We start from the raw sequence: 12,162 nt of genomic DNA on the forward strand, positions 1-12,162 counted from the left end.
TGACCATGTTGCCCAGGCTGGTCTCAAACTCCTGGCCTTCAAGTGATCCGCCCACCTTTGCCTCCCAAAGTGCTGAGATTATAGGTGTGATCCACTGAGCCCTGCCCATATAACTAATTTCTAAATCCTTCTCCCTCAAAGCAAAAGTTGGTAAAAACTTAGTCATGTGGATTTTCTTATATTCCTATATATGCCTTGTCCTTGTTAAGATCCAAGAACAAGGTAATAATTAGCCTAGTATGAAATTTTAAGGCAAGTTCCTATAACTTATTTGAATGATCTTAGGGGATGTGCCATATAGTCTCATCAGATGCCTTCATAAAAGCTAAATCTCAGCTCAGGTTGGTGTCACTGCTAGGCAAAGGGCTAGAATGTGACATTCTACCAGGGGCCTTTCCCAAAGGCCTGTTTCTCAGCCATCCTCCTGTTGATAGAATTGCCCTTATTCCAGCAAAGTTTTCCTCACTTTGAACTTACATCTAAATATCAGTTATCTGTTCTTCTACAGCAAATTACCCCCAAACTTAGTGCTGAAAACAGTGGATGCTCATTAGCTCACACCACTTCTGAGGGGCAGGCCTCCGGGAGTGGCTCGTCTGGGTGATTCTGCCTGAGGCTTCAGTCAAGCTGTGGCTGGGGTGCAACAGTCATCTCAAGGCTCAGTGGGGACAGGAGAATCCTATTCCACCTCCCTCCATCATAGCATTGTTGACAGGAGGCCTCGGCTCCTCACTGGCTGTTGGCCAGATGCCTCCATTCTTTGTCATGTGGACAGCTGTCTGTAGGCTGCCTGAGTGTCCTCAGGACATGACAACTGGCTTCCTCCAGAGAGACCAGCCCAAGAGAAAAAGAGAGCGTGAGCAAGCGAGAGAGTACCTGAGACAGAAGCCCAGCTTTATAACCTAACTCAGAGTGACTACTGTCACCTCTGCCATAGCCTATTTGTCACACAGGCTGGCCTGGTAGAGTAGAGGAGGAGACTACATATGGATGTGAATACCAGTAGGTGAGGGTTATCCAGAGCCATCTTTGAGGCAGCCTACCACAAGCTAGATCCACTATCTCCAGCCCTAGCAAAAGACACGACTGACAGTGCTAAGCCTACAGCTTTGTGGGTTGTTTTTTTCTGTTTTGAGGTGGAGTCTTGCTCTGTTGCCCAGGCTGGAATGCAGTGGCACCATCTCAGTTCACTGCAGCCTCTGCCTCCTGAGTTCAAGTGATTCTCGTGCCTCAGCCTCCTGAGTAGCTGGGACTACAGGCATGTGCCAGCACCCCTGGCTAATTTTTGTATTTTTAGTAGAGATGGTGTTTCACCATGTTGGCCAGGCTGGTCTCGAACTCTTGTCCTAAAGTGATCTGCCCCCACTTGACCTCCCAAAGTGCTGGGATTACAGGCATGAGCCAGCCCCACCAACCTAAGCCCACAGCTTTGAAAGCAGAAACTTCACTAACACTGAAGACTTTAGAGCTCCTCCTCTCACCTCCAGCTGAGGCCACTTATCTCCTGAAAGACCAGTCTTGCTGACTGATGTCAAAGAGGATTTTACATTTTACTGTGTCTTTAAATAAGAGATGTGAGTTCCTGAAGTTTTATTATTGTCAAACATTCCAATCATTATCTAGTTTTCAAATGTTAGATGAAAGTCCTAGATCAAATAAGGAAACTCTTGCATTTATTTTGTTCAATTAGTAATTATAAGTACAATCTGTTAGTCATGGCAGAGAACATTACATCACATTTTTTTAAAAATGTATGGACTTGCTGGAAAGCAGTGGTGTTACTAACACTCTGGCTGGGCCTGCTGTGCTTCTCCTCATTTGTAGGTTATCAGGAGCAAGTTGTAGTGTCAACTTTATTCTCTTCTCTGCTCCAAAAATGAAAATGGGAGATTTTCAGATGACAATTCAAAGACTTTTTTGTGGATGCACCCTGAACTCTGTGGTTCAGTAAACATTCCTCAGCCAGTTGTATCTGGCTGTTGGGTTGCATGTTAGCCATTAAGCTTTGCAACTAGGATCGTGAGGGCCATAGATGTTTTCTTTTGTTGTGTCATATATTTCTCAATCTGTTGCATCATCCAGCTTGAATCAAAATCAAGTCAATATTTTTTTCTCCTATTATTTCCAAGAAAAAAAGACAGTGCTTCAGCTGGCTAAGAGTATTTGTATAATTTTGAAAGTTTTACAGAACAAACTTTGTCATATAAGAAAATCTTTGTTACTTCTTTTGAAATGACATGGCTCCAAGAAAGGCTTTATACCAAAGTCAGCCTGGCAGGAAGTGTTCCTCAGCTTCTTCTCCCTAAGTTATCCTCATTAAAATAAACATTTTAACTTTTTTTTTCTTACTAGAACATCAGAACAGACATTGTCATGGATGTTGGCTGCAGTATAAATCCAGCCATTGACATAGGCCAGGTATGTGTAACTGATATGTCTCACTTTCTATTTGTAAAAGCCAAAAGTGCAGTGGGGTCTGCAGGGGAGCATTCCATCAGGCTTATTCATCATCTTATTTTTCTACCCCTTTAGTCAACTCTATTCAGACCAGCTGCAAAGCTCAAATGTCTTACTGTTTAAAAGGGGGAAGGAAATAAAGTGTTTTCCGTAGCTTTTGAAGAAACATACAATCTGTGACTAGGGAGCTTGAATGAGGCAAGACCAAGCCTAGAGGTGACCGATGAGCTCCAAACTTCTGGGACATACGTAGAGTTAGTGCCCAGTGCTGAGCCTTAGCCACACAATGGGCTTCAGCTTCGAGGAGTTTGAAGTTTGCTGGAATCACAAGTCTCAAGTCATTAGAGCAGTAGCTATTGATAGGCAGCCTGTAGTGCTGGATTCTACCCACAGACATTTTCAAATTTAAATTTGAAATAGTTGAAAAGATTGGAAAGTCATAAACATCTAGTTTCTCCTGAAAACAGAAAATTTGCCCACACTGCATCTGCATTTCCACGAGCGAAAAGTCGGTGGGCTGCACCTCTAGAGTCCCACACTCTCCAATGAGACCCACACTCTCCAGGACCCACCTGGAATCTTCACATACTGGCTTTACGTATATCCAACCTGGAGGCAATTCAGCTCATTACCTCTGATTTAGGGCACCATCTAGTGTCCCCTCCCCCTCCACTCCCCGCCCCCACCATCATGACATTGTGTTATTGGCGAATGGGAAGAATCTCTGGTGTGGAGAAGTCAAAGGAGGCTTAGGGAGGAAGTGGGTGTGGACCAAGTTGTCAAGGAAAGAATGAGAAACGACATTTGGGGTGAAAGAACAGTGGAGGAAGTCACCCTACAGAAACAGGGAATTTAGCATGCCTGTTCATGGCTGCTGATCAGGCCAGGGCAGATGACTATGGGGAAGGCCTGTGTGGGAGGGTGGGCCATGAGGAGGGAGTTGGAGAGCAGAAGAGGGCTGGGGACTGCCAGGGGTGGGTGGAGGGCTTTTAGAGACAAGACTTCACTTAGTGGGGATGGACTGGAGTTTTTGGAAGATTGATCTAAAATCAGAGTCCAGAGATGTGAGGCTAGCCACCTTGTGGGCAAGGAGGTGGGATGAGACAATGGGACTGTAGCACTCTGGGGTCTCTGGACACATCAGTCAAGGGGGTTTGTCTGCCTCATGGGCAAAAAAAAGAGGGTGCTTAGGCTCCAGGCTCTGTGAAGACTCTTCCCGAGCACTCATTTCAATGGCCAAACCAAGATCAGAACCCAAGTCCTTTGACTTTGAACTTCTTTTTTTTTTAATTATTTTTATTTATTATTATTATTATTTGAGACGAAGTTTTGCTTTTGTTGCCCAGGCTGGAATACAATGGTGTGATCTTGGCTCACCACAACCTCCGCCTCCCAGGTTCAAGCAATTCTCCTGCCTCAGCCTCCCAAGTAGCTGGAATTATAGGCATGAACCACCACACCCAGCTAATTTGTTTTGTGTTTTTAGTAGAGACGGGGTTTCTCTGCGTTAGTCAGGCTGGTCTCAAACTCCCGGCCGCAGGTGATCTGCCCGCCTCAGCTTCCCAAAGTGCTGGGATTACAGGTGTGAGCCACCGTGCCCAGCTGACTTTGAACTTCTTTTAACTTAATGCTGCACAAGATGTTTAAAATGGCTTTTAGGTAAACTTTCAGCAACATGCTCCAAGACACCCTGAAAACGCTCTTAAACTACAATTTTAAAATTCAAACAAACAACGTGAAGTTGAAATGCTACTTACTGTTGACTGTGTTTTCTCATATGTGGAAATTCTTTTTTTGTTCTTGCCTCAGATTGAAGGTGCATTTATTCAAGGCATGGGACTTTATACAATAGAAGAACTGAATTATTCTCCCCAGGGCGTTCTGCACACTCGTGGTCCAGACCAATATAAAATCCCTGCCATCTGTGACACACCCACAGAGTTTCACATTTCTTTGTTGCCTCCCTCTGAAAACTCAAATACTCTTTATTCGTCTAAGGTAAGTGGCGCTTTACGGGTAAATATGCATGTTTATATGATACCTGTTGGGTGACAGGAGGGCTACATTCGTCTCTTGACTGTTTGGGATTTTTACCAGGATTGCAGAAGAAAAATTCTTATTAAACATTTTAATTCTAATCTAACATCATGATAAAAATTTTTAGTATTCCAAATCTTAGAACTTAACATCAACTATTGCCATCAGGTTCTATCTAATTTTTTACCTTGCAATAATCATCTTCATGCCTAATAATCATCTTCTGTATGTAAGTCATTTCATTAGGCTAGAATTCTAAGAATGGGAATACTGGATCAAAAGATTAAATTACTTTTTGAAACAAAAACATTACATAGGCCAGGTGCAGTGGCTCATGCCTGTAATCCCAGCACTTTGGGAGACCAAGGCGGGCAGATCACCCGAGTTCAAGAGTTCGAGACCAGCCTGGCCAACCTGGTGAAACCCCATCTCTGCTAAAAATACAAAAAAATAGCCAGGTGTGGTGGTGCATGTCTATAATCCCAGCTACTCAGAGACTGAGGAAGGAGAATGGCTCAAACCTGGGAGGCAGAGGTTGCAGTGAGCCGAGATCGCGTCACTGCACTCCAGTGTCATGCTTGGGCAACAGAGCCAGACTCTGTCTCAAAAAACAAACAAACAAAAAATTTACATATGTAGTATGTAATATTTTTATATATGCACATATGCCTAAATATGCACATATATGCAGAGTGAGAGAGAGGTATAATCTAGCTGGCATGCTTCCCTTCAAGGGTCTGGGAGAGTCGGGGGTGTTCCTGGGGTGTTCCGTGTTTTTCGCTATCCATGATGCAGTGAGTGCAGCACGACGGGAGAGAGGCCTGCACGGACCCTTGAGCCTTAATAGTCCACTGACCCCGGAGAAGATTAGGATGGCCTGTGAAGACAAGTTCACAAAAATGGTATGTTCTGCATAGTAGAAAAAAAAATAGTGATCATAAAATTCTGAATTTTTGGCCTCTGTTCTTGTGGTAAGGTTTTGTGAACCCACTGCTGTGGCTTTTCTTGCCAGAAAAGGTGATGGGAAACATGGGGGCATTTGAGCAGACGTGCAGAGGGGTCCTTGAATTTGTACCCCTCGGGTTGCATTTTTTCATCAGCCTGGTCCTCCGTGGCTCCACTCTATAGTGTTGGACAAAAGAAGGTTCATTCCTATTAGTTTTATGTTCCTCTCCTGTTTTGCTCCCTTCCTAGGACATCTTGGTCAGGAACAGAAGTTCAGGAACTGTGCCCTGAACCTAGGACACCCAGGCCAGGAGTATAGGCCCCTCTGACAGTCTGCCTCCACCCCAACCCCAAAAGGGCACCAGGAAAGTATGCTAGCAGGAACCTCTCCCCTCTGGCAACAGCGCCCATGCTGAGCAGACATCTCTACCCTCCTTGGATATTTTCAGGGACAGTGTTTTTAATTGTGGGAGAAAGTCATGCTGTTCACAGTTACCACCCTGACTTAGACTGAGGGGAAAGACCCCCATCCTCCACTTACACTGGCTCTTTGTGGTATCCTTCATGGTTTTCCCTAAGCCCCCCACACGTTGCTTCTTCTACTCTGGAGAAACAGAGACCCACCCCACTTTTCACTGGGTGGTCTTCAAGCGTGAGATGATAACCCCAGGAGTTCCCCAGTCCTCCCCTGGCTTCCTCCGCACCTCGCAGGCTGCTGTTCCCTGACCTGTCAGGGCCCTGGTTGCCCTCTGCTGGTGTTTAACCTACTTTATGTTCTGCTATTTTTCACCTAAGTCACAAACATTTCCCAGGTTTGAACAACCAAATTTGTTTTTATTCTAGATTCCGAGAGATGAGCCTGGGTCCTGTGTTCCTTGGAATGTACCCATCTGAATCAAATGCAAACTTCTGGAGAAAATGGAGTGCCTCTTCCCAGATGGCAATCTGTCCTATCTCTGTGCTGGAAGACATGATCTGAAAGACACAGTTTCCACAGTTCAGAAATCATCCCACAGTGTTGCTTTTCTATGGAGCTGATTTAAAGTATTCCATTTAGATTTGATAGATATGCTTAAGCAATCTATAAATCATTTGCAATGTTATAAACACTAATTGGTTTCCTCTAGGGTGATATTTGCCACTACTCTGTCTCTTTGATCCATCCAGCTAAATGGAATAGACGATGACTTGCATATGACTCATACTTGGCTTGTATCCACCAACAGAAATTATACCATACAGTGAAAGGCAATTTTCTAAATAATTTCATTTACTAATATGAACTGTGAAGTTGTCATTTTTTCATTTGTCCCTTTCTGCTGTCACCTTCCTCTTGTCAGAATGAATATAGACACTGTATCTAAGTGGGACCAAAGGAAAAAGAGCAAACTTTCACCAAAGTTTTCATGAAAACCGAAAAGCTTTAAAGGTTACTATCAAGAAATTGAAAGGAAACCCACAGAATAGCATAAAATATTTGTGAATCATATATTTGATAAAGGTCTTATAACCAGAGATATGAAGAGCTCTTACAACTCAATAAAAGGCAAGTAATTTAAAAATAAGCAAAAGAATTGCTGGATGGTATGGTAGTTCTATTTTTAGTTTTTACCCTAACTACTCTTACTTGATCATTTAACATTCTATGTATGTAACAAAATATCACATGCATAAATATTATGTATCAATAAAATTTTTTAATGGGCAAAGGATTTGAGTAGACATCTCTCCAAAAAAGATATATAAATGGCTAGTAAACATATAAAAATATGCTCAAATTCATTAGTCATTAAGGAAATGCAAATCAAAACCACAATGAGCCACCATTTTATATGCACTGGGATGGTTGTAATCAAAATGATGGACAGCAGTAAGTATTGGCTAGGATAGGGAAAAATGGGAACACTTACCCATTGCAGGGGGCAGTGTAGAATGGTGTAGATACTGTGGAAAACAGTTCAGCATTTCCTCAAGGAGTTAAACATAGTTAACATAGAAGTTAAACATAGAATTACCATAATCTTAGGTATATACCCAAGAGAATTTAAAATATATATTCACACAAAAAATGTATACATAACTGTTCATAGCATTATTCATAGTGTCCCAGAAGTGGAAAAAACTCAGATTTCCATCAACTAATAAAATGTGGTATATCCACACAAGAGAGTTTTATTTGGCCATATAAAGAAATAAAGCACTATTACATGTGGCTACATGGATAAACTTTGAAAACATTGTCTAAATGAAAGAAGCCAGGCACAAAAGGCCGCATATTATGTGATTCCATCTACACAAAATGTCCAGAACAGGCAAATTCACAAAGACACAAAGTAGATTAATGGCCGCCAGAGGCTTCTAGGACCACAGACTGCTAATGGGCATGGGGTTCCTTCTTGGGGTGAGAAAAATGTTCTAGAATGAGTGGTGATAATTTTACAACATGTGAATATACTAAAAACCACTGAATTGTACATTTGATAAAGGTGAGAGTTTTATGGTATGTGAATTATACCTCAATTTTTAAAAAAGTATCTGTGGAGAGAAACAGAAAATGTGGGAAAGATTGAGAAGTTGTGAGAATCAAGAAGCCTATCCCAATCAATGGCTTTCCAAAAACATGGAAGCCTCAAAGGGAGGCTAAATAGCAAGGCACAGTCAAGGAAAAACTCCATTTCCATTAACAGCAGAGAGAAGTCACGTGGATCTCTCCCTTTAAGAGCAGATTTTCTCATTTATACCACAAGTATTTATAGAGCATTTTACTCTGTGACAGGCACTGTACTAGGCACTTGGGATTTATCAGCAAACAAAATAGACAGAGATCCCTGTCCTTGGGAAGATCCTATTCTGGTAAGGGCAGACAGAAAAAAATTAAAAATAATAACAAGTAAATTACGGGAGTATGGTTGATGCTTGAGTGCTAAGGGAAGAAGTAGAAGTGGAGCAGGTTAAGGCCAGTGGACAGTGATAGAGCAGGTAGCAGGTTGTGGTTAGAATAGGTCAGAGAAAGCCCACCTGAGGAAATGAGAATGGAGGCTGTGAGCTAAGCAGGTATCTGGAGGAAGAGCATTACTGGGGAGACAGGGCATTAGAGCAGAGTCTCTTGCGAGCAAGTGCTCCTGGCCTGTTTGTGGAACAGCAGTGGGGCCCATGTGGCTAGCACAGAGCCAGGGATCAGGGCAGCCATGTAGAACCTGGGGGCTGTTATAAGGACTTGAGCTTTTAATCTAAGTGGCTGCAGAACAGAAAAGTGAAGTGGACTTGCTTCTGTTGCACAGGATTGCCCTGGATGCCGTGCTGACGCAGGTCGTGGGAGGGCAAAGGTCGAGGGTAGACACCTCCTTTCTGTCCCTTCTCCAACTCCTTCCCCTCCAACCCACCTCTGTATATGATGGAATTCTCGGGAGAGCCACGGGCCATCTTTCCCAGACTCTCTACCTGGTGGGTGACCACCTTTACTCCCGTGGCCGGGGGTAACTCTCTTGCCTAAGCTCTGGCTCTGTAAACCCAACTCTTGCTTTTCATTGCCACTTGGATGTTTCAAGGCTGCATATTACATGATTCCATCTATACAAAATGTCCTCAAATGTGTCCCAAGCAGATCTCATCTGCACAGCTGTCCACAGGTTGCTAGGCCAGAAATGGGGAAATGATCTGAGGCGCTCTCTTCTTTTTGCGCACACATCTATTCAGGCACAAAATTCTGTCAATCTCACATCAAAGACAGTTCCTGAATCTGCCTCTTCCTCTCTTTATTTCTATAGCCACTATGTTACTCCAAGCCACCTTCATTTCTCCCCTGACTATTGCAATAATCACCTCCTGATTTCCCTGCATTCATTTTGCTTCCCTTCCAACCATTCTCACATTGAAGCCAAATATATACATGAATTTTATGGGCACGCACACATGCACATGCACACACAAAATCATTATGTTACATTCTTGCCTAAAACCCTTCAATTGCTTCCTATTCATCTCAGCAGAACAATGTCCCAAATCCCTAAGCTGGCACCTGCACCCTAGCTTATCTAGCCCCAGCCTGTCTCTCCAGCGTTGGCTCATGATCCCTTCCCTTTTCCGGTCTGGGTTTCCTATTGTAGCTCTCTCTCTGGAGCCTTTGCCTGTGTCCTCTGTCTGGAGGGTTCTATCACTTTTACACCTCCTTGGGTCTGACTGCCACTATCCAGTACTGCTCTGCAGTTACAGGCACAAAAGTCACTTGAGGATCTTGTGAAAACACAAGTCATAAGATCAGGCAAGCAGAAGCTATACAGTAAGAAGGAAGCAGAACGTCCAGAACCAAGCAGAAGCAGGAGCAGGAGCAGGAGCGGGAGGAACAAGCCGGCAGCAGGAGCAGGTACCCCAGACACAGTGACCCATGCCCGTGCTTCAGCGTCTCTCCCTCCACTTACACCTAGAGCTGCTAGGCAGAGTGGAGGGGTCCTTAAGCTGATGGAGAAGGAAAAAGATAGAGCTGGGTTCACAAGAGGGTTAGCTCCATACCTGGGTACAATCCAGATATACAGTGTAGGCAGTATAGCCCCTCTTAGAGGTGGCAAGGGGAAATTTTCCCAATGGGCAGGGCTTTGGGGAACACACCGATTATCCACATTATGTGGAAAACAGGAGTGGCCCAACCCAAGGTTAGGATATACGTGGAACAAATGGTTTGGCCAGCTGGTCAAGGGCCTGGGTGTGGGGGGTGATATTACAAGACAGGGGACAAGATGGCATATGAATGGGCATATGGAAGTGGGCATGATGTGTGAAGATTTTTGTATCACAGGTTAGCACCCAGAAGGAAGCTCCCACTGTAAAAGAGTTGCTAAACAATTAAGTGGACCAAATGACATGGCCATGTGACATTAGCCAACTCTGTCATCCATCACCCCAGTCAGTGCTGACCCAATGGTGTCAGGGACGGAAGCCGTGCACGGGCCTGACAGCATGGGCTCCCACTTGCCATGTAGCTGCTGCTGATGCCTGACATCCAATCTGCTCCCAACACAGACCAAAGCTGGTCCTCAATTTGACACCATCCCTCCAGGAGACCAACTGGCCATTTGGTAGCAAACTGACTACACTAAACCCTTTCCATTCTGGAAGGGGCAATGATTCAGTTTAACGTTTTCTGGGTAAAGGTTTGCCTTTCCTGCCTGCAAGATCTTAGCCATCATCATTGTCTAAGGGCTTACACAGTATTAGATTAATCATCGTAAGATCCCATGTAACATCACACCGGGCCAATTTACAGCAAAGTAAGGGGATCTGCTTTACAGCAGCCTGGGAGTGAGTGCATGACCGTGGAACCTGCTGGTCATGTCAGACGCTATCCTGCTTGGAACAGCTCTTCTGACAGAGCAATGAAACAACCTCGCGCAGGCACAGCTGGAATGCTAGTTAGAGGATGGGCTCCCTCCTCTAGGATGCAGGATGCTGGAAAACGAGCATTCTATATGATGCTGGAAAATGAGCATTCTATATGATGTTATGTCCCCAGTGGATGGTTCAAACTGGTAGAGGATAGTTGGGCATTTATATCAGAGGATGGTTAGTACCTATTGTATATAACAAAATTCTTCAGATAGATAAATAAAAAACCTACTAGGAGAAAATAATCAAAGGAGAGAAGGATGAATATAAACACTCACTAAATGTGTAGCAAGATGGATAACCTCACCAAACAAGAGAAATGCCTACTATGAACTGTCATTTCTCCCACATACTGGAAAACTGGACAGTAGGGATAATGCTCAGAGCTGAAGAAGGCTGTGTACATGATTTGTTGTATTAGGGAACACATTTTAGAAGGTAATTTAGCTGGATTCAGCAGTGTGCATAGCCTTTAACCCAGGAATTCCAACTCTAGGAATTTGTCCAACAGAAATACTTGCTCAAATGTCCAAAGATGAAGTCCAAGGATTTTCATCGCAGCATTATTTGTAATAGTGAAAAATTAAAAACAATGTAATGTAAATCAATAAACGACTATTTAATAATTTATGGCAATAATGCAAATAGTTAACATTTACTGACAGCTTACCTTCCTATGTGCCAGGCACTGTTTTAAGCACTTTACTTCACAACAACCCCAAGGGAGATACTATTATTTTGTCTATTTCACAGAAAGCAATTGAGGCACAGAGAGCCTAAGTGAAAAGTAATTGCGGTTTTTGCCATTGGAAGTAATAGCAAATACTGCAATTACTTTTGCACCAACCTATAACTTGAACAAAATAAAATTTTAAAATAGCATGAATAGTTTGAGTTCACTTTTTAGAAACTATTAAAAATAATGTATGCATGTACATATCTATGTATATGTGCATGGGAAAATTCTGTACAGATGCACAGGAATCTGATAATGGTTTCCTCTGCAAAGTAAACACTGGGATAGAAGATTTTCACTTTTTGCTTTACATACTTTTATGTTTTTTAAAATAAGCCTTCTATTTGTAATTTAAAAACAAATTATGAAAAAAAGTACATTTATCATCAAGAAACTCCCCTGAATGTAGTTCATTAGCACGATTTAGCTCCATGTCACTGACTAAAGCAGCTTCTTGTTGCTGCTTTAAGAAGACAGTTTAAGGCCAGGTGCAGTGGCTCACACCTGTAATCCCGACACTTTGGAAGGCTGAGGTGGGCACATCTCTTGAGGCCAGGAGTTTGAGACCAGCCTGGCTAACATGGTGAAACCCCGTCTCTACTAAAAAT

General features: G+C 43.2%; 1 protein-coding gene across 1 annotated transcript in view; it reads left to right on the top strand.

Moving 5' to 3' along the window:
• LOC105468125 (aldehyde oxidase 1) overlaps positions 1-7,148 on the top strand; it is an 87,917-nt gene extending 80,769 nt beyond the window's left edge. The window contains exons 32-35 of the mRNA XM_011718136.2: positions 2,353-2,418; positions 4,267-4,455; positions 5,229-5,396; positions 6,283-7,148. Of these exons, the coding sequence (XP_011716438.2) occupies positions 2,353-2,418; positions 4,267-4,455; positions 5,229-5,396; positions 6,283-6,333 (474 nt within the window). The 3' untranslated portion in view covers positions 6,334-7,148. The remainder of the gene's footprint in view (positions 1-2,352; positions 2,419-4,266; positions 4,456-5,228; positions 5,397-6,282) is intronic.
• Positions 7,149-12,162: the final 5,014 nt, after the last annotated feature.

Source organism: Macaca nemestrina, chromosome 11 (genome assembly GCF_043159975.1).
Source record: "Macaca nemestrina isolate mMacNem1 chromosome 11, mMacNem.hap1, whole genome shotgun sequence".
Lineage (NCBI taxonomy): Eukaryota > Metazoa > Chordata > Mammalia > Primates > Cercopithecidae > Macaca > Macaca nemestrina.